The sequence below is a fragment of the Cavia porcellus genome, unplaced genomic scaffold (genome assembly GCF_034190915.1).
Source record: "Cavia porcellus strain 051 isolate PalLab524CR breed Dunkin Hartley unplaced genomic scaffold, mCavPor4.1 scaffold_6, whole genome shotgun sequence".
Taxonomy (NCBI): domain Eukaryota; kingdom Metazoa; phylum Chordata; class Mammalia; order Rodentia; family Caviidae; genus Cavia; species Cavia porcellus.
The window spans coordinates 40,932,745-40,958,245 of NW_026947489.1; the positions used below are offsets into that span (position 1 = coordinate 40,932,745).

At 43.5% G+C, this 25,501-nt stretch overlaps 3 protein-coding genes across 15 annotated transcripts in view; all 3 read left to right on the top strand.

The window, feature by feature from the left end:
* The first annotated feature begins 167 nt into the window (after window positions 1-167).
* Window positions 168-6,955, top strand: CUNH1orf43 (chromosome unknown C1orf43 homolog). 5 transcript variants are annotated; one of them, XM_003475571.5, is made up of 7 exons: window positions 187-498; window positions 893-994; window positions 3,035-3,152; window positions 3,364-3,417; window positions 4,023-4,189; window positions 4,271-4,329; window positions 6,011-6,955. In XM_003475571.5, exons 1-7 carry the CDS (start codon window positions 433-435, stop codon window positions 6,204-6,206), a joined length of 762 nt encoding a protein of 253 aa, XP_003475619.1. In that variant the 5' UTR covers window positions 187-432; the 3' UTR covers window positions 6,207-6,955. The 5 variants fall into 5 exon arrangements, with proteins under 5 accessions (XP_063106548.1, XP_023423190.1, XP_063106547.1 ...); XM_023567422.2 differs by lacking the exon at window positions 893-994 and having other exon boundaries at window positions 178-498; XM_063250477.1 differs by lacking the exon at window positions 3,364-3,417 and having other exon boundaries at window positions 179-498.
* A 512-nt stretch (window positions 6,956-7,467) lies between these two features.
* Cfap141 (cilia and flagella associated protein 141) lies at window positions 7,468-14,814 on the top strand. Its single transcript, XM_003475570.5, has 4 exons — window positions 7,468-7,777; window positions 8,088-8,128; window positions 13,605-13,734; window positions 14,402-14,814. The coding sequence occupies exons 1-4, from the start codon at window positions 7,745-7,747 to the stop codon at window positions 14,501-14,503; spliced, it is 306 nt and encodes a 101-aa protein (XP_003475618.1). The 5' UTR covers window positions 7,468-7,744; the 3' UTR covers window positions 14,504-14,814.
* Window positions 14,815-20,632: 5,818 nt separating this feature from the next.
* Window positions 20,633-25,501, top strand: part of Tpm3 (tropomyosin 3) — a 32,318-nt gene continuing 27,449 nt past the window's right edge. For 6 of the 9 annotated variants that reach the window (XM_003475566.4, XM_005006123.4, XM_063250484.1 and 3 more), the window contains exons 1-2: window positions 20,634-20,847; window positions 21,381-21,506. In XM_003475566.4, the coding sequence (XP_003475614.2) occupies window positions 20,731-20,847; window positions 21,381-21,506 (243 nt within the window). In that variant the 5' untranslated portion in view covers window positions 20,634-20,730. Of the gene's footprint in view, window positions 20,848-21,380; window positions 21,507-25,501 lie in introns of all 9 variants that reach the window. The other 3 variants (XM_023567550.2, XM_013158729.2, XM_063250485.1) reach the window with 2 other exon arrangements.

Below are 25,501 nucleotides of genomic sequence, written 5' to 3' on the forward strand. Positions count from 1 at the left end.
CCTTCCTGCGTCGCCCCAACACGTGACGCAAAAAGGGACGCGCACGCCAACGTGCGCGCGTCTTGACGCCACGAAACACCGAGCTCTGACTTGGAGCGTCGCCCCGCCCCCCCCACGGCGTCTCCGCCTCCACGGCATGACGCACACAGGGTCTCTGCTTCCTCTTACAGGCGTAGTTCCGCGTTTTGGTGCTCGCTGCTCCCAGGTGCCCTTGCCCGCCGAGTCACGTGTCGGGGGGAAGCGGGAAGGCATCCTTCTCTCCTTTCCTAGCGCCCCATCCGCCATGTTTTCAGGCCGGGTCTGACTTGGTATTCCCCCATAAGGAAATGGCCAGAGAGCTCAAGGAAGCCCGGGCGCCGTTCATTCGGCGGCGCCTGGGCTGAGGAGGCGGAGCAGCGAGAAATCCGAGCAATTCTGCCTTGGAAGGAGGTCATGGCGTCCAGCAGTAACTGGCTGTCCGGTGTGAATGTCGTGCTGGTGATGGCCTACGGGAGCCTGGTGAGGAGATTCCCCAAACCCTTTCTTCTTGTCGCGTGTGACCCAGTCGAGACCCTCCTCTTGAGCCGCTCCCTGCCTTCATTCCCCACCCACTCACCTGCGCTTTTTCTGGGATTTTGGCCACCTGTCCCAGGAGCACCTGGGAGCTCATTCACAGACCCAGCAGCCCCGCCCCCGGGGAGAACCCTGGCTCCAGACTCTAGGGCCTGGACACCCCTACCCTCACCCCTCCCCCGCCTGCTGGTCCTGGTTCCCGAAATGCAGCCCCATCTTTGACGGCGTTGCTGTGCTGTTTTACCCCAAGCCTCCGTCCTTCTGAGTCGGAAACTTTGAATGAAGTCATACATTTTTATAAAACTTTTTAAAGTAAAAGTTCTCATATCTCTTCGGACAGGTATTTGTACTGCTGTTTATTTTTGTGAAGAGGCAAATAATGCGATTTGCAATGAAATCTAGAAGGGGACCTCATGTCCCTGTGGGACACAATGCCCCCAAGGTAGGTCCTTAGAGCATGAGATAAAGGCATGACATATATCTGGTTCTCCAGATCTTTTTAAGTACAGCAGTGAGATTTCTTTTGCCTTGTAGGAATGACTGACTCACGTGTTTCTGTGGCTAGTTTTCCTCGTGCATTCCTTAGTAAGTTAAGCAGTAATTGTCAGCCTTGAGACTTGGTTTACCTGCTGCCTGCTGTGTCACAGGAGGTAGCTTATCCAAGAACCCAATTTTTCATCTGCTGAGTAAATGACTTGGATTGATGTTACCAATTCTGCTGTAAAATGCTTCCCAATCCATCTTATTCAGTGTTTTTTTTTTCCTTTATTAGGATGAGGTTGGAAGTGGTTACAATTAGCCCAAGAGCAACAAAGAAGAGTTGTTTTTGAAGAATTTACACTCATTTAAGGGCCTGATTAACACTATAGTTCTGCTATCATGTTACAAACAAGCATTAAAAAAGGAAGGAGAACATATAAAAAGTAAAGAAGCTAATAGTCTCTTACATTTGATTACACTGTCTTTAGACCGGCTTCCTTTCTTTGACTGTCAATTCCTGCAGATGAAATATTATTGCAAGCCTTTTTCCTGCATTCTCTACTTACATATTTAACTGCCTAACTGACATTTCCACTTAGATTTCTCCTGCAGCCCTACCCCGTTTCTTCATCTTTTAGTCTTTGACTTCTCAGTTAAAGACACCTGCTGCCTTTGTCAACTTTTATATGGGTTTCACCCAGTTGCTAAGAAGCACCACTACTGATTGAATTTTGCACCTTTGTATTACTGTGACTTGGTCTCATCTTCATATAGCTAGTTCATTCATTCTTTAGAGCTTTGCTTAGGTCTGTTTTCTCATAGAACTCTTAATTTAAAAAAAAAAAATGCATGGCCTGGGGATTTAGCTCAGCGGCATACGCGCCTGCCTTGCAAGCAGGCAGTCGTGAGTTCGATCCCTGGTACCGATAAAAAAAAAAAAATGCAAGCATGTGAGGTAAAATGATGCATGCCTATAATTCCAACCTTCAGGAGGCTGAGGTGGGAGGATTGTCCTGAGTTTGAGGCCAGCTGGACTATATAGTGGGAGCAAGGCCCAATATAGTGAATACTAAGAAGTGAGATTGTCTCAAAAAAAGAGAATGCTGGCACTTGGGCTGGAGGTGTGACTCAATGTTAGAACATTTGCCTAGCATTTGTAAGATCCTATGTCTGTTCGATCCCCAGTACCACAAAGAAGAAGTTACTTTTTGCCTGTGTATAATGTGATACATGTATAGGAGTACAGTAGCATTGATCATAATGCTTTTTAGCCTGGCAAGAGCTAGGTCGTAAGTTCGACCCCCAGTACCAAAAAAATAAAATAAAATTGTTAATCCAAAAGTCCACTTTAAAATGGAAATACAATGATATATTCCAGAGTATAAAAGTGCAAATAAATATATGAGCAGAAATGATAGCCTCCAAAATATTTCAGATGAAAACGTCACAAAAATCTCAAAAGTAAGTCAAGTGAAAAAATTGAGACAGTCATTCACAGAGTATATTATATGAATTGCACTTACGTGAATTTGTGCACTTATGTGCACGAATAAATCTTAACTGGGGTTAGGAGGAAGGTTGACTGGGTAAGAATATAAGAGGATACTTTGGGGTGAAGGAAATACTGATTGACAGCTGGGCATGGTGTCACACACCTGTAATCCCAGCACTCTGGGAGGCTGGGCAGAATAATCACAAATTTGAGCCAAGCCTAGGTGATAGTGTCTCAAAGGAAGGGCTGGGGTTCAATCCGTAGGACCGCCATCAAAAAAAAAAAAATCTAGCTCAGTGATGTATACATTGGAGAGGTTATTAAAAACCCAACACCCCCAAAATCCAGACCCATTCTTATTAAACTCCAGTGTCTTGCCAGTTAACTTCATTAGCTACATAAGGATTTTCTCAGCTTTGTCTTAGTTGTTTACATGCTGTGCTCTATTTCTAGATTGGTGGGATACAGCAATAGGATAAATGATGGTGTATCCTTTTCCCTTGTGCACAGGACTTGAAAGAGGAGATTGATATTCGACTATCCAGGGTTCAGGATATCAAGTATGAACCACAGCTCCTTGCCGATGATGATGCAAGACTGCTACAGCTGGAAACTCAGGGAAATCAAAGTATGTGGCAAGAGGAGTCTTAGAGGAGTCTTCCATGAGGAGACCCACAAGTACAGAACTACTTCACTTTCAGAATTGTCAGTAGCTGTTGACAGACCTCATTTATTCCTTAGTTTCTGCATGTATGCTAGTTGTAGGGAGGCAGCATGTTAGGGAGGAGATTGGGAGATCTTTGGAAGATTATGTCTCAGACTAGACTTTTTCTCAACAGGTTGCTACAACTATGTGTACAGGATGAAAGCTCTGGATGCCATCCGTGCCTCTGGTGAGGGTCCATCCTGGGATCCTAAAAAATCACCTCAAGAACAGTGATGACATTACTTAGTATGTTAGGGTATTGTGCATCCCTGGCAAGCTGGAATTTCCTGGGGTTTTGAGAGTACTGGGTTACGGTTTTGCCTAAGGGGATAATGGAGGCAGATTCTTTCTTTCCCAAAGAGTGTGGGGGAGGGGTTGTTTCTGATTTTTAAGGCTCTTCAGACGTTTAGTTTCACAAATTAGATAACAGTAATTTACTTTCTTTGCTTTGATGAGAGTAATTTACTTTCTCTGCTTTTTCTTTAAGCTCAAAACAGACTGTTCTTGTGTTTTTTCCCATTCCATGACCACTTTTCAAGTATGCTTTGTCTCTACCAAAACGCAATTTCTGTCTTAAACCTGGGATGGGTAGGAAGGATGCTGATGATATCTTGTGCCATTGGCATAGCTTACATTTGTGTGACCGCTCAGGCACAGCTGTATACCCCCTGGTCTTCGTAATTGTGTAAGAATTTGTCTCCAACTGGTTTCATTAGATCTATGTCTAAGTTCGGAAATTAACTAGGAAGACTGAAAACTGGGAAAAGTTTCATTGTGCCGTTATCTCCTTAGAGATCCCATTTCATGCTGAAGGCCGGCATCCTTGTTCCTTAATGGGCAAGAATTTCCGCTCCTACTTGCTAGATCTGCGAAACACTAGCACTCCTTTCAAGGGTGTTCGCAAGGCCCTCATTGATACCCTCCTGGATGGCTATGAGACAGCCCGCTACGGAACAGGGGTAAGTTGAATGGCCAGAATTTCCTTCAGGATCTAAACAGGATGCGCCAGCCTGTGACTCAGACTCTTTCTCTTTCCTAAGGTCTTTGGCCAGAGTGAGTACCTACGCTATCAGGAGGCCTTGAGTGAGCTGGCTACCGTGTAAGTTTGAAGGGGAACATGTCAGAGGGGCTGCTTAAAAAATTTACAAGTAGTACACTGTCTCACATTTAAATGACCTTTCAAAAGCAGTATAAACAAAACCCAGAGTATCGTAAGAGTTACCAGTTAGCCTATTAGAACTATCTCTGGCCCACGTTATCACATGTGCCAGCTATGATGGCACACACCTGTGATCTTCACACTCTGGGAGGCTGAGGCAGAAAGATCATAGGTTCGAGCCTAAACTGCATAGCAAAATCCTGTCTCAAGAAAAATAAAAGTTATCACCCATGAAAAGCATGTATCTGTTTTCTGCTATGTTCATCATGGCTCTGTCTCAGGTGACCCAGGAATATATCTTTCCTGTCTTCTCTTTGGCACTGCAAATAAACTATCAAAGACAAAAGGTCCTAACCAAGCCAAGTATGGTGGCCCGTGCCAGTAACTCCAACATTCTGGAGGTTGCTTACACAAGAGTGACTGCTTAATGCTGCTAATGTAGATTTTTTTTTTGAGACAGGATCTTCTGTAATGCAGGCTGGCCTTCAACTTCATCCTCTTGAGTGCTGAGATTACACGTTTATGCCAGCACACCCATCTCTGATGTATAAATTTTTAAATGGTTAAGATGATAAATACTGTATCATGTAAATTTTACTACTTTCTTGAAAAAGAACTTTCTCTGGATCAGGGCATGGTGGTACACGCCTGTAATCCCAGCACTCAGGCTGAGGCAGGAGGATTTCCATGAGTTAAAGATCAGCCTGGGCTATATAGCAAGCGCCTGTTTTAGGAGACCTAAATAAATAAATGCATATCCTTCTCTGGATGTAGTGGTGCAGCACTTGTAATTGCAGCCACTCAATAGATTGAGGCAAGGGTATTATGCATTTGAGACAAACCTGGGGCACTTATTCTGTGTCTCTAAATAAAAATAGAAAGGACTGGTGATGTAGTTCAATGGTAAAGGACTAGTATAGCATATGTAAGACCCTGAATTCATTTTCCAATACCATTTTTAATTTTTTTTTAATTGAGACAGGATCTCTCTCTAGTTCAGGTTTTCCTCGAACTTGCTATGTAGGTTAGCTGGCCACAAACTTGCAGTCATCCTTCTGCCTCAGCCTCCCGAGTGCTGGAATTATAGTATGTACTACCATGTCCAGCTAGTTTTTTAGTTTCAGTGGGGAATGTTCAATGGGTATAGTGAAAGAGTATTGACTTTGAAATCTGACATAGTTGAGTTTAAGTCCCTAGTCTGTCACTTGCTACTTTTGTGACTCCATAAGTCTGTCCTGCAAAATCAAGTGATAATATAACATAGGGGACACTGGGAATGTTGGTAAATTACTTACTAGTAAACTAAGCATAATGTCCTAACGCTATTTTTTGGTATTTAGTTTTCAGAGGACTCACTTTGGACTGCAAGTTGTTAGCTCCTTAAACATAGTAGGTGAATTGATGGAGTTAAAAGTTTTCTTTAACCATAGTATAACGAAGGAAAACTTGTGCCAGAGACAAGAACTCAGTGGAAAATGTTTCCCTGCTATTTCTGTGCTGTCAGATAACACTTCAGTAACTTTAAACAGGACCATTGTGGCAGTGTTTATGGACTAAGATACACCTGGAATTCTAATGTTAGTTCTTACTGTATCCATAACCTCCCGTGTCTGTTTTTTAGGGTCAAAGCACGAATTGGCACCTCACAGCGACAGCATCAGTCAGCAGCCAAAGACCTAACTCAATCTCCTGAAGTCTCCCCTACAACCATCCAAGTAACATATCTCCCCTCCAGCCAGAAGAGCAAGCGTGCCAAGCACTTCCTGGAATTGAAAAGCTTTAAGGACAACTATAACACACTGGAAAGTACTCTGTGATGGGGCCGAAGGACTTTTACTGCATACTGAGCTGGACAGTTGCTGTTTGCAAGACAGCTTGCTTACAGGGTGCATTTGGGCCATCTGACTCAGCAGCTAAAGCCCTGTACTTGAAAGATTATTACTGACCCTTTCTTACAGGCATTTTCAAGAATTAGTTAAAACTTTATTTCCCACAGTAGCACTTTTTTCTGCATTTGAATTCATGTTATTCATACTGGGTTTTTGTCAGATCTTCCTTAAAATGTTTCACTTATTTTTGACCAGAGCTTTTTCAGGCTCTTTAATCTCAGAAGTGAGAGTTGAGGTGAGATATCTTCTGTTTCTTCCCTGTTGTACTTAATTGAATGAGAACTATTGGGTTTAGAGTGTTGTAGAGTTCTTGGCTGGTGGTGAAAGCAGGTAGTATGCCAGGTACAGTTGACTCACGCCTTTGATCCCAGCCATCAGGAGTCTGGAGGCATGAGGATTTTGAGTTCAAGGGCACCCTTATCTACATAGCAAACTCAAGGCCAGTTTCAGCTACACACACAAAAATGTGGCTTCAAAACAAACTGGTGGGGAGAGGCGGTGAGGGAGTAAGTGGTTTGTGGAACGGCTTACCCTGGTACTCTACTGTAAAGCAGGATGTGTTGGAAAATTGACACAGTTTTCCTGATGAGCAGGGATCTGCCCTCCTACTTTAGTTGTTTTGTTGGTTTGGTTTGGTTTTTTGTTGTTTTGTACCAGGAATTAAACTTATGACTTCACACTTGCCGGCAGGCACTGTGTTACTGAGCCCCTTAGTTCAATTTCCTTGTGAATAAGTATGTTCTGATACCTGGCATAGACCAGGCATGGTGGCACAATACCTATAATCCCCACACTCAGGAGGCTGAGGCAGAAAGATCACTGTAAGTTCAAGACCAGCCCGAACTCTATATAATAAAAGCCTGTCTCAAAAAATAATAGTACCAGCCTAATCTGTGCCATGATAGGAGTCAGTGTGAAGGCATGGTTATCACTAATTAGCCAATGGACTGGTTTGACTTCATAAATTATTTAATAAAACGAACTGTCAAAAAAGCATATGATTCGCTTTCAGTAAAACAGGTATATGATACAATATATTTTCTGTACTTAACAGCAAGGTGTAGAGCAGTGGTGGTCCTATGGCATGCTTGCCACAGTAGACTCTATATTAATGAAAGCACACAAAGGTTCATCATCACCGGTATAGAAACGAGGCTTTATCTCCAGGGAGTTCGGATTATATGTTGCTTGACCTGTAATCTGATAGTCTCTAGGACCCTAAGTGAAGCAATCTTGAAACACAGACTGTGACCCTTGCTCCCAGATTTGCCTGTATCACTTAGAGAAGCCCAGAGAACCAAGATTCTCTTCAGGTCTCCAGGGCAACAGACCAGGTGACCAATCAGTTGTTAGACATGGGGTCATTGTTTGATGCCTGAATATCACTATAGCTACTGAAGCCTAGGTGACTGAACTAAACATAAAAGAGAACCTGCCCAGGCTCCTTATCAAGCAGGGCTGTAGACATGTCTATGGAAAGGATGACAAAAGTAGAAGAGGTATGCATCGGTAGAGGGAGGGAATGGGCTGAGTTTGCTTCCTTTGAGATTTCCAAGTCAGTTTATCAGAAGTGTGTTTTGTTGCTGTAACAGCACAATTTGGGAGCTGTAGTCTATATCCGGCATATGTGTTCCACCCCAACTCCTGCAGGCTTGCTTTTTCCATGCTAAAAAATGTTAACCTTCCCTTCCTCCCTAGGATATTGATTATGTCCTTTGAAAAGAGGTCTAGAGACTTCCACTGGGACAAGGGTGCTGCTAGGGGAGCTCTGGAGATCAAGGTAGATCAATAGAATTCCTTTTCTTGCAGAGTTTGCAAAGGGCTGTGAGACTTAAGAAGATAGTTAACAGGTAACCTATCTTTTATCCCTCATCCATCCTTCAGTTTGACCTTTCTACCTTTATGTTCCTAAACTACCTCCCAGCTCTCCTGTCTCTTGGTTCAAAAGGCGGCGGGGGGTGAAGGGGTGATGAGAGTAGTGGTGCCTACTTATAATCCCACAACTCGTAGGAAACAGAAGAATCACAAGTTTGAACCTATCCTGGGCAATTTAGAGCTTGTCTCCTAAAAAATAAAGAGAAGGTGGGGATTAGGGATACAGCTTCATGGGAAGGCCCTGGGTTCAATCCCTAGTACCACCAAAAAGAAAAAAACATTGGCAAGGGGCAAGAAACAGCCTTATACTCAAAGCAGGTGAGAGCAGTCTCATTCCATCTAATAAATACTGGCATTTATTGTATCTGCTTCCCATTCTTACAGGAGCAAGGTTGTTTTGGTTTGTTTTTTATTAAACAATGTCACTGTGTAGTCCAGGCTGGCCTCAAATTTGTGGCAGTCCCCTGTCTCAGTTTCCCAAGTGCTGGGATTATAGGAGGTGTATCTGGCAGGTGTTCTTGTTTTTAGGAGACTTTGAGTATTTCTCGTATGATAATACTAATGAGAGGGGTACCTTTGTTCAAGAACACTTCGGGTGGTGAACACAGCAGTGGCCATCTTTCCTACATGAACACAAGTGTGGCCATCTTTTTTCAGAATTGTGAAATGAATTAAGTTCGTCAGGTACCAGTGAATGTGGTGGGTACTGATATATTTGTGGGCTATTAGCATCAACCTAAGCTTTGTTTTTTTCTTTTAAATGGTATGGGAGTTAGAACTGCCACAGAACATCCCAAGCCCTTTTTTTTACTTCAGCCTCCCAAATTCTAAGATTACAGGCATGTGCCACCATCCCAGTTTAGCCTTTTGCTTTAAAAAAAAAAAAAAAATGATAAAAACTGGGCATAGTGGTACATACCTGTAGTCCCAGCACTTAGAAGATTGAGGCAGAAGTAGCACCTTGACTTCCAGGACACCTGAGTTCAAAGCCAGTGTGTACTACATATTGAGACCCTGTCTCAAAAAACAACAAAGGGCTGGGGATTTAGCTCAGCGGCATAAGTGCCTGCCTTGCAAGTGCACAGTTGTGATTTGGGATTCCCGGTACCAAAAAAAAAAGCCAAGTATGGTGCTTTGTGCCTGTAATTCAAGCACTCAGGAGGCTAAGGCCAGCCTGGGCTACATAACAAGACCTAGTCTTGAAGAAAAAATACATGAACAAACTAGGTAAGGTGGCTTTCTTCTGTAATCCTAGCTGCCAGAAAAACTGGAGGCAGGAGGATCACAATTTGGCATCTAGTCTGAGTAATTTAGGGAGATCTGTCAAGAAAAATTAAAAGGACTCTGGGAGGCTGAAGCAAAAAAATCACAAGTTCAAGCCCAGCCTGAGTGACTATAGATTCTCTCAATTTTAAAAGGGCTGGAGAGGTAACTCAGTATAAAGGCCATGGGTTCAATTCTTAGTACCACCGCCACCAAAAAAAAAAATTGTGTGTGTATATTTGCACACATACATGGGAAATAGAGCTCAGTACTGTAGTAGAGCACCATTCATTCAATCTCCAGTATGGCAAATGAATATTACCCCAGCACTGAGGAGGCTGAGGCAAAAAAGATAGTGAGTTTGGGGCTAATCTTTTAAATAGTGAGTTCAAAGCCAGTGTGGACTACATAGTGTGACCCTGTGTCCAAATGTTGGTTGGTTGGTTGGTTTTTTTCTCCTGTCTTTTTGAGACAGAGTTTCTCTATGCGGTTCAGGCTGGCCTTGAACTTAGTTTGTAGCACAGGTTAGCCTTAAACTCCCAGCAATAATCCTGCCTCAGCCTCCTGAGTGGGGATTGCAGGAATGTACCACCACACCCAGATATCCTATGTCCAAAATAAATAAAATTATTAAATAAGAAGCATTGATAGGATTGCTGCAGATATACATGGCATGTTAAAAAAATACAGTGACAAGCCAGGCGTGGTGGCTCATGCCTGTAACCCCAACACTCGGGAGGCTGAGGCAGGAGGATCGTTGTGTGTTCGAAACCGGCCTGGGCTACACAGTGAGTTCAAGGCCAGCCTGAACTGCATAGAGACACTGTCTCAAAAAAGAAAAAATACAGTGACTTTCACATTATTTTAAAAATTTATTATAGTAAAAGACCCACTGCCATTCCCCCTCACAATACTCGCCTCCTCTTCAAACACAACTATCTTATCCTTGCTGCAGTCTAGAGCAGGTCTAGAAGTTTCCCGTCATATCTTTAGTTGTACTCTTATGACTGCCTCTCTATTCTGAATTGATTCAAAACATTAAACCCTAATGGTCAGTTAAATGTTTGGGAAGAGCCAAAAGTTGCAAAGTGCCAGATCCAGTGAATAAGGCAGAAGAGGAAAAATGCTTGTTTTTATATCTTCTGTTGGATGATACATGGCAACAGCATTCACCATGTTTTTAATCACCTCATAAAAAGACAAAAAAGGACTTAAGGAACTGCTTCAGAAAACGGCAAGAACAACATGGCATAGTGGCACATGCCTGTAATCCCAGTACTTAGGAGGCTGAGGCAGGAGTGTCAAGTTACAGGCAAACCTGAGCTACATACCGAGACCCTGTATCAAACACCCACATATACACACTTCGTGGTACTGTGGATTGAACTCAGCCTTTAGACTGAGGTACACCCTCAACTTTTTTTTTTTTTTTTTACAAAATTTTATTTATAAATGTATAACAGACTCCACGAACACACTTCAATCTAGTTATAGGTATCAAAAGATGTTATGGTAGGAAATTCAGGCTCAGCATCATCTTAGGCACAAGTAACAGTTTATTTTTGCCAGTTTCTTAATTCCACCTGTGGCCAGGGGGCCCTTTCCCTCAGCCTTTGTTTTCAAGTCTCTTCTGCTCGACTCTTTGCTTCTGTTTGAATGCTCTACCTTCCTCATCTATCTACTTGGCCTGTTTCTTGGGCTGCTTCAGGGGCTTCTTGCCACTTTCAAGGCTGGACATGGCACCCACACACCTTACAGAACCGGGTTCAAAAGCCAGCAGCCCTTCAGCCCTTTTTATTTTATTTTGAGACAAGTTCTCATTGTTTGCCAGGCTGGAATTGAACTTGCAATAGCCTGCATCAGCCTCCCAGACTGCTAGGATTACAGGAGTGTGCCACCATGCCCAGGTGAAGAAACCTGTGTTTAAGATTTCACAGGCTAAGGGCTGGGAATTTAGCTCGGTGGCATAAGCACCTGCCTTGCAAGCAGGCGGTTGTGAGTTCGATCCCCGGTACTGATAAAAAGGAAAAAGACAAAAAAAAAAAGGAAAAAAGATTTCACAGGCTATTATACCTAGCAAGGGTATGAGGAAACAACCCATATTTTATTGAGGATCTAGGTTGCGGCAGCCATTTATTTATTTTGGGAAATGTTTTGAGATAATCTTGCTGTGTAGTTCATGCTGGCTTGAATTCCCAAGGATCTTCCTGCCTAAACCTTCCAAATGGTGGGATTACAGGCATGCGCCATCATACCCCATTGGTGCAGCCATTTTTACAAAGACAGTTTGATGAAATTACCAAAATTTAAAATTCACACATCTTAAACTGACAGCTCCACTTCTAAGGATTTATCTTACATATGTGTGCTTGAAAAATAAAAAATATATATATAAGAATGCTTAGACCAGATGTGGTGGCGCATGCCTATAATCCCAATTCTCAGGATGCTAAGGCAGGAGGATTGCTATGAGTTCAAGGCCAGCAGGTACTACATAGTTTAAAGCAGGCCTGAATTACATAATGAGACTTTTTCTCAAAAACAAACAAAAAACTTACAGAGCTGTTCATAAAAGTAAAACAAGCTAGAAACAACCTACCTGGTTAAATTACACAAAATATTATGAGCTTTAAACTGAATGGAGCAGGCTAGGTGTGGTAGTACATGCTCCGTATTTCCAGCATTCAGGAGACTGAGGTAAGAGGATTCTATGAGTTTGAGATCAACTTGGGCTACATAGAATTCAAGATCAGCCTAAACTACATAGTGAGATTGTCTCAAAAAACAAGTGACACGTATCACGTGCTTGTAATCCCAGCATTTGGGAGGCTGAGGTAGGAGGATCATTATGAGTTCAAGGATACCAAGCATAGTGGCACATGCTTACAATCCCAGCACTCAAGAGACTGAGGCAGAAGAATCATTTCGAGTTTGAGACCAGCCTGGGCTACAAAGTGAGCTCATGGTCAGTCTAAACTGCATAGTCAGACCCTGTTTCTTTCTTTCTTTCTTTTCTGTCTTTTTTGAGACGGGATCTCAGTATGCAGTTCAGGCTGGCCTTGCGCTCACTTTGTAGCCCAGGCTGATCTCGAATTCACAACGATCCTCCCACCTCTGCCTCCCGAGTGCCAGTATTAGAGGCATGAGCCACCATGCCGGGCTCTACAGACCCTGTTTCAAAAAAAAAAATAATAATAATCAAGGATCAAGGATCGCCTGGACGACATAGTGAGTTGAAGACCTGCCTAAACAGCAAGACACTGTCTCAATTAAAATAACAATAAAAATAACCCTGACTGAAGCAAATCTCTATGTGCTAATAATGTAAAAAGCCTAAAGTGTTCACTAACACTGTTTATATAACTGTAATCTAATGTGTTTGACAACAGCAAAAGGCTGGATTTTATATCTTTAGCAGAGCACTTTATGTCTGAAGCCCTGGGTTTAATCTCTAGTATCAAAAAACAAAACAAAAACATGAGTACATATAAAAAGTAAAAAAGATAATCAAGGCATAGTTGGCACACACCTGTAACAGAAACTGCTAACTTTGTTGAGAAGTATGGGGCCAGGGCTAAGCTTTTACCGTTAAGTTGTTAAATATTGGCTGGAGTTTAGCTCAGCACCATAAGTGCTTGCTTGACAAATTCGAGGTCCTGAGTTCAATCCCCGGCACAAAAAAAAAAAAAAATTTTATTCAAAGGTAAAACAGGGTTAGGGACAGTGGGATGAGACCTAGGTCTGCCATTAAGTGACCTTGGGTAACTCACAACTTTTAGTTTTCTGGTCAGTATTATGTAAAACTCAAAAACCTATGCTTTTTTTTTTTTTTTTAAATCGGCACTGGGGACCGAACTCACAACCACACGCTTACAAGGCAGGCACTTATGCCACTGAGCTAAATTCCCAGCCACATTATTGTAATGAATAAATGACATACTTAATATATATTAGGTTCCAAATCAGCTTTAGTTAATTAAGCTCCCTCCCACCCTCCAACCTGGGGATTGAAGTGGCCTCCCGTGTGCTGGGCAAGCACTCTCACACTGAGCTATATCCCCATCTGGATTTTGCAACCTTCTGATAATAGCACGGGGTTTTGGTAACTAAGCAGCCTCACTGATAAGGATTTTGTCTCCACTCCTAACTCCAATCTGTTTAACTCCCTCCTGTATATACTTGGAGCAGGTGGCAAAAGTTACATACTCATTGTATGTGGCAGATGACATTGAGCCAGAGAAGAAACCCATATGCTATCCTAAGGATGCAGGCCACCATGGAACAAGAATTGGCGCTAGCTAACAAACAACTGCTGGTGGTGAGTTGGAGGAGGACATCTGAGCCTCACCCTTCGTTACCTGTGCCTTTGTTGGTCAGGATTCTTAGCTCCCGGACTCAATCATTCTTACTCATCTCCTTCACTTCTGATGCATTTCCCCATTACACCAGGGACAACACTAACTAGAAATGCCGAAGTCCTTTTCAGTAAGTGGTTCTTTGCATCTTTTAAATTGCCTCTTGGCACACCTGCCTCACCATACATTTTTATCTCCTTGGGATCCCAGTTGCTGTCATGTCACCATCTTTGTATCCTGTACCTGGCAGGATTTCTAGTGCCAGATGTAGTGGTGCATCGCTATAATCCCAGCACTCAAGAGGCTGAGGAAGGAGGTCAGCCAAGGCTACATACCGAGTTCAAGGCCAGTCTAAACTACATAGCAAGACCCTGTCTCAAAAAAAAAAAAAAAATTTCCTGGTGTGTGGTATATTCTCAGAAAATATTTGGTGAATATGAGGGTCCACCCATGGAGAAAAATCTTAAAAAGCTTCTGCTCCACTGATTCAACCTCTGCCACAGCTTAACTTTATGTCATAGCTAAGAACAGGTCCAAGAAGGCCTAAGTGATAGAAAAGCAAACAAGGAAGAGGAGGAGAAAGAGTAGTAACAGAGGGCTATCTCCACTGTGTCCTGTCCTCCCCTGCAGGTCCGGCAAGCTGCCCTGCACCAGCTATTTGAAAAGGAGCATCAGCAGTACCAGCAGGAACTCAACCAGATGGGCAAAGCTTTTTATGTGGAGAGACTCTGACAGCCTTCGAGACACTGCTCTTTCATTCTCATCAGACCTGTTAACGAAGCCTTGCTGAGCCTCTGCCACCTTGAACTATCCTTCCAAAACCAAGCTGGGCCCCGGATTTAAAGCAATGTGATACTCTCACCTCTTCACTCTCACCAAGCCCCTTGCCATTTAGGAAACAATTCATGAAAAACAAGAGTGACGCCTTGTGGTCAGACTGAGATATGCAGTGTTGATGTCAGCAATAGAAGGAACATGCAGTGTTATATATGAAAATCTTGCTTTGGTTTAACAAATAAAGTTATGTGTTAATAAGGATCAAACTTAGACCACATGATCCATTCTCTCACTCCTAAACCCTAGTTTGTTCCTAACTTTCTAGATTTTACATACCACTAAACAGATCTTTTCTGTGTAGACAAATAGCTTTGAATATGTCCATTAACCTACAAGCTTGAGTATCAGGAGACATAGAGTTTAGTCTTTGAATTATCCAATTACTGTGAAACCTTGGGGAAACGTCTTTGTCGTGGGCCTGAATTCCTAGTTCTACGAAAGTGGTAGAGTTGTAAACTCAGCTACCTTCAGGCATCAGGTAGGTAATGTAGGAAGTATGAAAAACAAGGAGTAGCATTTGTGGGAAATGCTGGAAAGAGCATGTCTACTCTGAGCCATTCAAAATACTGAAAAGTGTGGGCTGGAGATTTAGCTCAGCGGCATAAGCACCTGCCTTGTTTGATCCCTGGTACTGACAAAAAGGAAAAAGACAAAACTGATAAGTGCTGGTTGCTCATATGCATCCCATAGGCCACAAGGAACCCTACTAGATAGGGGGACACCTGGAGCAGCCAGTAACAGTTGCAGACTCAGGCTGTTGTCCCCAATGTAATCCTACTCTCTGTCACCTCTCCATAGTCTCTCTTCCTGTCCCCCAGCCTCCCAAAGGTCATTGTCCACCGTGATGTACCCTTCATTCTCTCCTCCCTCCAATTTGTCTCCATCTCCTCCTGAAACACTTTGTATCACATAGCTGTCAATGCTTCTTCCTTCTACCCCTAAACTTTCTGCTTGGGAGTACTGAGAGGCACCAGATACAAAAAGAAATATGAGGTAGGAGGTTCACCACAATTTGGAGACCAGCCTAGGCTACTCAGTGAGTTCAAGTCTATTCAAGTCTAGCCTGAACTATATAGACCCTGTCTGTAATCTTATTACTCAGAAGGCTGAGGCTGGAGGATCCCCATGAATTCAAAGCCAGCCTAGATTACATAGTGAGTTCAAGCCCACTTTAAGCCATCATAGTGAGTGCCTGTCTCAAAAAAGAGAGAAAAGGTATCTGCCATTACCATTTAAAACCTCCCTGCCTTGGGGCTGGGGATTTAGCTTAGCAGCATAAGGGCCTGCCTTGCAAGCAGACAGTTGTGAGTTTGGTCCCCCATACCACTAAAAAGGAAAAAGGCAAAAAAAAAAAAAAAAAAAAAAAACCAAACAAACCTCCCTGCCTCAGCAGCTACAAGCTTTTTGTCTTCTTTGGAGTAAGAACTTACAAGTAGTTACTGACTAAAGATGAGGGTCAGCAGGCGTGGTGGCACATACCTATAACCCCAGCATGCACAATGTAACCCCATGCCTAACAGTGTATTTTATAGAAAACAAAACTATACTCACATGGCCTAGATTTGACCATGAACCTAAGAGGATTTAGCTCAGGGGTGCAGCGCCTGCCTGGCAAGTATGAGGTCCTGATCTTGATTCCTAGCACCTCTGTTTTCCTGCACTCTCATCCCCAAAGATTGGGACCATCTCACTTCCCTTCTTTCATCTTCCCTTTTTTTTGTTGTTTTGGTCTTTTTCATTTTTTTATTGGTACCAGGGATCGAACTCATGACTGCCTACTTGCAAGGCAGGCGCTTATGCCGCTGAGCTAAATCCCCAGCTTCCCCCCCCCCCCCATCTTCCCTTTTGTTTGTCTCTCAGGCCACCTTCTACTGCTTATTCACAAGCAGAATAGCCTGCGATGAAGAGAACAGCTTCAATCCTGAGCAGACTGGGTTTCAGTCCTGGCTCTGTTGCTTACTTACTGGTTGTAGGCCTTCTTTGAGTTAATTTAATTTTCTGGGTTATAGTTCCTTCTATGTAAACTATAGATAATGCCTACCTCACTGAGTTTCTGTGATATTAAATCAAGCATATAGCAGAGAGCTGCACATAATGCCCATTGTGGTGACCCATAGTAATGTTTTCCTACCCCTATGATATCTTTCCCCTTATTTTTCCTACATTTACCTGGAGGCCCCCTACCTCCAACTGCACTTGCTCACCAACCTCTATCTCTCTCTCCCTCTTTCCTGTGTTCATTTGGACCCAGAGAATGCCCCATCCCTTCTGCCTGATTCCTGACCTTGGCCCTTTACCCCAGGGCTTATCACTCCCAAGCTGGCTCCAGTATTGGCAGGTTGGTCCCCTGCAGAGCCCATCTTTGCTGGCCCTCTCTGCATATTCTGTCTGCTCTCATCACATCACCTCACTGCACTCACCCAGCCCCTCTTCCCCTCGGTGGCTGATGCCTTATCCGGTTCTGCGGCTCAGAGGCCTCAGTGCTACTTGAAATGGCTGCCTAAGAAGCACTTCCAGGAGAGCTGACGGGCTTTCATCAGAGGCCTTGTGATGTTTCTGTATGTTTATGTCATTTGGAGTCGCCTTCCAAGAGAGCTGCTGCTCTCCACACTGATACTCCCAGTCTGCCTCTGTTCCCCAAGTGCTCCAAACACCAGAGTCTTTTCAGTTCCTGCTGGGCTCTTTTGCAGCCTCTTTTCTTGCAACCTCTAGTCCCCCAGTGTGGCCAAGTTCTCAGAGAAGGGAAGAACAACTTGAGTTAAGGATAAGAAGGGAAGATAAGGAGGTAATAATTACACACACACACACACACACTTTGCAGACTACAGAAACAAAGATACTACACCACCACAGGATCCTACCTTGGATCCTGTATGCCCATTTGTTACTCTTTTCCTGGAAGGAAAGAGCCACACAACAGGGACTGACTGGGCTTGGGACAAGCTATTGATCTAGATCAAGGTCAGTGTGGAGTTGCTGTATGGGGGGAGGATGGCATCAGGATTAATGGAAACAAGGACACAGGGAACAGGCCTGAGGCTGAAGCAATGTCCTCTCCCACCCCACACTTCCAGTGGAGCCCCCAGCCTCCAGCACAGCTATAACTTGGGCCCCTTTCGGTCACAGTGGAGAGAAGCATCTGCCTACCACCTGACATCCACAGACCCAATTCTCTCCAAAGGTAAAACCCCTGAGAAGGGAATCAGGCTGATATCCTATGAGGGAAGACCCTTGGAGATGCCAGCCAGGAAGTTCTTGGGTTTTTTGTTAGTATTTTGGGACTGGGGGAGGTATCGGGAATTGAACTCAGGACCTTGTGCTTGCGAGGCAGGCGCTGCACCATTGAGCTATATCCGCAACCCCTTGAGAAGTTCTTGTAGAAAGCCCCAGGAGAGCAGGGAAGTCCTAAAGACTGCAGACAACTTTCTGGTAGAGGGGGTTCCCTCTCTCACCCTGGGTCTGAAGCCTTAAGTTTCAATTCTGCCAGGCTGAAGAGACCACAGGTCTTCTGAAGCCAGACTAGAGTCTGCTTAAGAAACAGCTCACTCCAACTATCTCTAAGATGATAATATGTAATCTATTAACTGGTGATTTCTTACTGTTTTTTTTTGTTGTTGTTGTTGTTTGGTTTTTTTTGTTTTTTTGTAGTTCTGTATTACTTGTACCCTTGCACCGCTTTGTTTTGTTTTGTTTTTTCTCTTTTTCCTTTTAAATAAAATTAAAAAAAAAAAAAAGAAACAGCTCACTCTTTTGCACTGCACATCTGACAGTGACCGTACGTACAGAGGATGTCTGGAGGACATGGGGAAAAGGTGAGAAGGGGCAAGATAGCAGAGAGAAGAAAGTTAGCATCCTGGAAACTTCCCACACTGCTTATTGGTAGCACCAAAGGGCAGGAGGGTGCTGAAATGGGAGAGGGTACTTGGTAAAGTTAGGTGTCTGTTGGAAAAGTAAAGCAGGATATGCAAGCCTCCCACCCCCATGCCCGGAAAGCCTTGGGGCTGCTGGAATGGCACTGAAGACAGCAGGTGGCAAAGCTGATGAGAAGCTGCTGACACAGCTGATCCTCTGGGCACTGAGGCCATGACATAAGGGGGCAAAGCTTCGTTCAGGAGCTTTGGGGAATGACAGATGCCCGGATGTGGAGCTCTGCCCAGGACTCATCCTGCTCTAGGCCAACATAACCCACGGAGGCCAGCATGAGGGCAAGAGACGTGGTGGCAGGGATGGCACGGAGGGCAGATGAGTAAGAGGGGAAGGCAGGAATCAGTGCCCACCAAGCAGGTGGTGCCCTGTAGACAGGAGTGGCCCCTGGTGTCTCTGCCAGTGCCTTTCTTGGCAATGAGAAGGAAGGAGATGACCACCAAATTCACCTGCCTGCTTCTGTGTGATATGTTTGATATTGGGTTGTTTAATTAGGAACCAACTAAATGTCAAACATATTCTTACAGTAGTAGGTCATTCAGCACCACAGCTCTTCTACCTCAAACTCAAGGGCTCTGGGACCCTTGTCGTTTTTTACCAAACCACTTCTTTCCAGGATCGCCCCTCACCAAAGGACCAGTAGCAACAACCTAATGTGGATTTTGATCTTAACCTGAAGGACTGGTAAGGGAGTGGGAGTTAGAATTTGGGGATTGAATTTCTATTTTGTTCCCTTATTGTAGAAAGAATATGTCTCCCCTTCTCTTCTCATAATTTTTCCCCATTATCTTCCCCTTATTCATTGCCTCCTCTCTTGAAGGCCTTCCACTGTTCCCAGTTCCTTTCCACTGCTTAGCCTCCATGGTAGGGGTCTTTGATTTCCCTGCTTCCCTTTATGAGTCACCCAGTGTTCCATCTACCTGATCTGCCAGTAGTAATCTACTACTACTAAGCTATGACTAGAAGCTCTCTGTTGGACGCCAGCTCAGTTCTTTCCTCTGACCCATGCGTGTCTTAGTTCCCATATTGCTGAGGCTTACACTGACTAGCCTTGACATTATGACTAGTTACATCATTTAGATTGTTCCCTGATAGCTCTGGTTACCTTGAGTGGTGCCCACTGCTCCCCTGACTTATTATGGAGTGTATGGCACTGGTGGATGGGGATTACTGGCCACCTGTCAATAACAAAGCACCAAATGGAAAAAATGAACATGACCTGGAACTAGATTGGAATAAGTGAGGTGGTGATGATGGCTATGATGATAGTGATGGGGTGGGTGGTGGTTTCATAGGCAAGGTTGCTAATAAGAAAGAAAATAAAGTGTAGAACCACATAACCATGGTACACGTGGTAGAAAAGTTCTATTTTAAGATCACTATGAGGGAACAGATAGCATGATCTTGTGTGGATTACTCCCCCAACCCCATAATTCATTTACTGGGATTGCCTTCCAGATCCCAATCCTATCCTCTTACTCTATGCCTATGGCTCTTAGGACAAAGGAATGGTATCTCCCTGCCAATTAGAGACTCCCAAAATAGTACAGCAATTTGATCTGGGGATCTGGAGGAATTGTCAAGGATCATGATTGACCTCCCTTTCATCACTGTTGCTCAAGCTCTCTGAAATCAGGAGATTAAACTCAATCCATGAAGTCTGATCAGCATCCAACACAGTCTAGAGGAAAGCAAGGAGGGAGCTGAAGGGCACCCGGGACCTTCTGGATGAAAAATGTTATTCTAGAATTGCCAAGTACCCTTCCCTTTTCAATGTTTTCCCCTCTCCTGTCCCTGCACTTTGTTTCTGAGGTGCAGTCTTACTATATCACCCAGGCTGATCACTGTCTCTCTGCATTTTCCAACACCCAGAGAGCTGCATAGAATGAGTGAGTGGTAAGTTTCAGGGGCAGGAGAACCTCTCCCCTCCCCTACTTTCTCTTGTCTAAAATCAGCCTCAGCTGTTCCCCCGCTTTTTTTTTCAGCTGGTGATATCAGTCCATCAATGTGTCTCACCCTGTGTTCTCCTGGGAAAACAATGATGGGGTAGAGAGGACCATATTTGGAATGAGAGGTGGAGCTGGGGCACAGATAAAGGCTCAAGCCTAGGAACTCCTGGACACACAGGGCACGGCCCCTATTACCTTGCTCTCCAGTTCTTCAGCATTCACAGGTGAACCCACCAGCAGCCATTGTCCATGATGGAGGCCATCAAAAAAAAGATGCAGATGCTGAAGCTGGACAAGGAGAATGCTCTGGATAGGGCAGAACAGGCTGAAGCAGAACAGAAACAGGCTGAAGAAAGAAGTAAACAGGTAGGTGCTGGCACTGGTCTCTCTCACATGCTGTCGAATGAGACCATGAGATAGAAGGGAGTTTTCACTAAACAGGAAAACCACGAATATCAGCAACTACTTTGGGTGGAGGGACTCCCCAGTCTTAGTGGATTAGAGAAATCTAGGGTACTCACCCCAGACTATCTATGTGACCTTGGGAAAGTCAATGGCCCCTTCTGGGCAACAGTGCATCTGAAGTGGACCATGATTTAGAAGAACCCCTGACCTCTAAAGGACAAGGTAAGAGTTTAGCATATACCTTCTCTTTTAAATAGAATCACAGATATCTATACCCTTAGATATTTCCCACCCAACGGTCCTGGATAAGGACTTACGTTGGCTTGGTCATATCAACATCAGAGATTAAAGGGTCATGGGTTGAAGCCATAACATGATGCCTGCAGCACTGGGCAGAATGTGGCTGGGAAGACTGGACTCAGGGGTCTACAAGAGTCTAAGTTCACATGGTTGTATATGTATGTTTTTGTATGTGACTCTTGGGGCTCTTATAGCTGGAGGATGAGCTAGCAGCCATGCAGAAGAAGCTGAAAGGGACAGAAGATGAACTAGACAAATATTCTGAAGCTTTGAAGGATGCCCAGGAGAAGCTGGAGCTAGCAGAGAAGAAAGCAGCTGATGTGAGTATTAGAGAGATGGGGGGTTGATCTACCCAGACAGATCTCCCTCTCTGCATTCCAAACATGTTTTGACATATATACTACTCATTGGTACACAGAACACACATGTATATACCAACATACATTTTTGCACATAACCACATGCTGGTATATGTGCCTCGCAATGGCACATATTTTCTTTCTTAAAGACATGCTGGGGCAAGATGTACTTGTGCACACTTGTAAGTCCAACTATCTCAGGAGGCTGAGACAGGAGGATGGCAAGTTAGAGCCCAGCCTGGACAACTTAGCAAGGTCTTATCTTGAAATAATTTTTTTTTTGTCTTTGTTTTTTTATCGGTACCAGGAATCGAACTTACGACTGCCTGCTTACGAGGCAGGTGCTTATGCCGCTGAGCTAAATCCCCAACCCCGAAATAATGAGAGTTTTTTTTTTTTTGTCTTTTTCCTTTTTATCGGTACCAGGGATCGAACTCACAACTGCCTGCTTGCAAGGCAGGCACTTATGCCGCTGAGCTAAATCCCCAGCCCCTTGAAATAATTTTTTAAAAGGTTGCAGTGTACCCCAGTGGTAAAGGGCCCTGATTTTGATTTCTAGACCCCCCCTTTCTCCTGCTAAACAATGTATGTTGGAGCTGGGGCTATAGTTTAGTAATAGAGTACCTGCCTAGCATGCATGAAATCCTGGATTCAATCTCTACCACTGCAAGATAGAAATAAATAAATACTAGGCATGTAAATATCTCATTTTTATCCCCACCCCTAGGAATTTATCTTTTTCAGGACCTGGACAAAGGGAAAGGACTCCAAGTCCAGACAGCTATCATGTAACCCACCTCCTCCCCTAGGCCACATTCTTAGCTTTTGTGTATAAGGTTTGGCATGTGGACTTGTGTATTAATAGGGAAGCTCTTGTCTCCCAACTGGGCAACAAAGCTAGCTCAGATTTCACAATAGGAAATGGAGGTCATGCTGACCCCGACCCTATATGGGTTTATTCTGTTGAAGTAGGTGTCTAACTTTATGGCACTGAGATGCCCCAGGAACCACTACTCAAAGAGCAGCAGAGGGGTCCGGGAATGGATTATAATAGAAACAAAAAAGGAAACTTAGGTATAACAGTGTTACTATCAGACCTCCCCTATGACCTTGAGTAAATTACACAGCTTCTGTAGTGCTGGTTTCTCCACTGGGCAATGAAATAAGCAAATGCCTGTAATTCTAGCACTTGGGAGGCTGAGTAGGATTGTGAGTTTAAAACTAGCCTGGGCTACATAGTTTTTCCCACTGCATATTGTCTTATAATCACCTACTTTCCTTTATCTCCAACCTTGAAATTGAGAGACTAGATAAGAAAGTATTTTTTGTGTGTGTGGTGGGGGGAAGTACCAGAGAAATATTTTTTTGGTGGGAGTATGCTGGGAATTCAGCCCAGGCCCTTGCTGAGCTACATCTCCAGCCACAGGAATCTTTTTTTTTTTTTTTTTTTTTTTGAGAGACAGGTTCTCACTGTGCAGTTCAAAATGGACTAGAGGGGCTGGGGATTTAGCTCAACAGTATAAGCGCCTGCCTGGCAAGTGCAAGGCCATGAGTTCGAAAAAAACCAAAAAAAACAAAGTGGACTAGAACTCACTATGTAGCCTAGGCTGGCCTTGAATTGCCTCAGCCTCTTAAGGGCTGGGATTACAGACACATGCCACCATGCCCAGCTTCACATAGGTATCTTAACAGCTCAGCATGGATTAAAAACATAGTCAATTTTCAGTTAACAGAAAAATAGGGCCCTGAGCCTAAAATGCTTAAAATCATGTTTGGTTTTGGAAAAAAACTAGGACCAAGTGGATGAACATAGATTCTCACAGTCTGATTACCATCAGGTTTCTGATTTTTTCTTTGGTTTTTCATCACCTTCAATGGCTCAGGGAAGTGGTAAATTTGAGTATATGATACCAGAGGTTTGAAAGACAAACTAGAGAATATATATTACATACACTCAGTTTCCAAAAATTTCAGCCATATCAACTACATACTGTCTTCCTGAAGAACTTCAAAGTAAACACACAAAGGGGCTGGGGATTTAGCTCAGCGGCATAAGTGCCTGCCTTGCAAGTAGGCAGTCGTGAGTTCGATCCCTGGTACCCGTAAAAACGAAAAAGACAAAAAAAAAAAAAAAAAAAAAGATCCAAAGTAAACACACAAGACCAAAAATAAAACGGAAAAAGTAAACCCACAAGTTATGCTCACAGTTTTTGGCAAGTGCTTGGTGGCCTGCTAGAGTTGTCTAGTCTAGATTGCAGGTACATGTGGCCAGGTCTGTCTGGTTCCAGTGTATGGCCAGGAGGACAGCCATTTTCACAAATGAGTACATTGTCAAGGTAGTGACAATTTTCTGAGGTACTGGGTAACAATTCCCTGGGAAGGTCTTGAGGCTGAAACAGTTAGTATGCAGGCTTGAGGAGACGCATTTTTTTTTTTTTTTCTTTTTCTTTATTATCAGTACTGGGGATCGAACTCACGACTGCCTGCTTGCAAGGCAGGTGCTTATGCCCCTGAGCTAAATCCCCAGCCCCAAGAAGATGCATTTTAAAGCACAAAGAGGTCTTAAAAAGCACAAAGAAGTCTTATCTGTTCATGATGCTGCATACCTGTAACCCCAGCAATGGGGAGGCTGAGGCAGGAGGGTCTTTGCAAATTTGAGTCCAGTCTGGGCTACATAGTGAGCACCTGTCTCAAACAAACCAAATCAAACCAAAAACACCAAGTCTGACATGAGATCATGTGAGCAGAGAATACCAGATGTTCGAGGCAATACATCAATATGATATGAAAAATAAAGAAAATTCCAGAGCTGGGTGTGCTAGCAAATGTCTGTGATCCCAGTGCTTGGGAGGTTGAAGCAGAAGAATCTCCATGAGTTTGAAGCTATTCTTGCCTGCATAATGAATTCAAAGCCAGTCTAAATTACAGAGTGAGACTCTGTCAAAAGAACGAAAGAAAGAAAAGAAAAGAAAAGAAATTTCCTAGGGATTAATTTTGTTCTAAAATATTTTACACAAATATGGTCTTCTCATTCATGTGGCGATTTGCATTTATACATGAATCTACCAAAAACCATTAAAGATATAAAGTTTTGGGTTTTTGGAAAAAAATTTTAAGTATTAGTTTTAAAAATAACTCATTTAAGTATTCAGCTCTTTGTTAATTTTCCTGTCAAGTCAGTAAGTACTCTCAGAGATATATCCAAGATCTAGAAACTGGAGAACAAGGCTGTAGCCAAGATCTGGTGGGCCACGTTGAGATGGAAGCAGGAAGAAAGGATTGTACCTTAAATCACTACCTGTGGTGTAAATCCCCCATGGCCTGGGTTATTGGAACATAGACAAGGTCATTCACTTAAATATTCACTTAAATATGTGCTTTCTCCCTAGCAATAGAGTAGCTGCCACAGAGACCCCATAACTTGCAAAGCTAGAAATTTTTAGTTGATAGTAAGTTTTCAAAAAAACATTTGCTAGCCCCCAGCTTCAAAGAGTCAAAGAAGGAAAGGAAGGTGTTTATAGAAACTCAGGAAAGTGCTAAATAAGAAGTAAAATGGTTTTGGGGCTGGGGATTTAGCTCAGCAGCATAAGCACCTGCCTTGCAAGCAGGGGGTCATGGGTTCGATCCCCGGTACCGATAAAAAGGAAAAAGACAAAAAATAAAAAATAAAAAGAAGTAAAATGGTTTCGAACAGTGTGTAAGGGTGGACAGGATCAGAAGCAGATCTTTGTGTGTGTGTAGGTGGGTGGTCTGTCCATCACAAAGTGGACTGCTCAGCTTTTGTCTCTGAAATTAATAAACAAAAAGCTGTCAGGGAAAGAGAAGAAGGTGGGAGTCAGTAACTACAAATTTACATAGGCAGTTCTAATCATCTGAGAAGCTTTTATGAAAATGTAGGATTGCCAGCACTCCTGGACCGAGAAAGAGTAAGATGTGGCAAGGCATTAAGGTCATTC

Coding starts and splice junctions, on each gene's coding strand:
- CUNH1orf43 (XM_003475571.5), top strand. CDS start 433: ATGGCGTCCAGCAGTAACTGGCTGTCCGGTGTGAATGTCGTGCTGGTG. Junction 3,153..3,363: donor GGAAACTCAGGGAAATCAAA/GTATGTGGCAAG, acceptor TTTTCTCAACAG/GTTGCTACAACTATGTGTAC. Junction 4,190..4,270: donor CAGCCCGCTACGGAACAGGG/GTAAGTTGAATG, acceptor CTCTTTCCTAAG/GTCTTTGGCCAGAGTGAGTA.
- Cfap141 (XM_003475570.5), top strand. CDS start 7,745: ATGTCTATGGAAAGGATGACAAAAGTAGAAGAG. Junction 8,129..13,604: donor CTTAAGAAGATAGTTAACAG/GTAACCTATCTT, acceptor TACTTGGAGCAG/GTGGCAAAAGTTACATACTC. Junction 13,735..14,401: donor CTAACAAACAACTGCTGGTG/GTGAGTTGGAGG, acceptor CCTCCCCTGCAG/GTCCGGCAAGCTGCCCTGCA.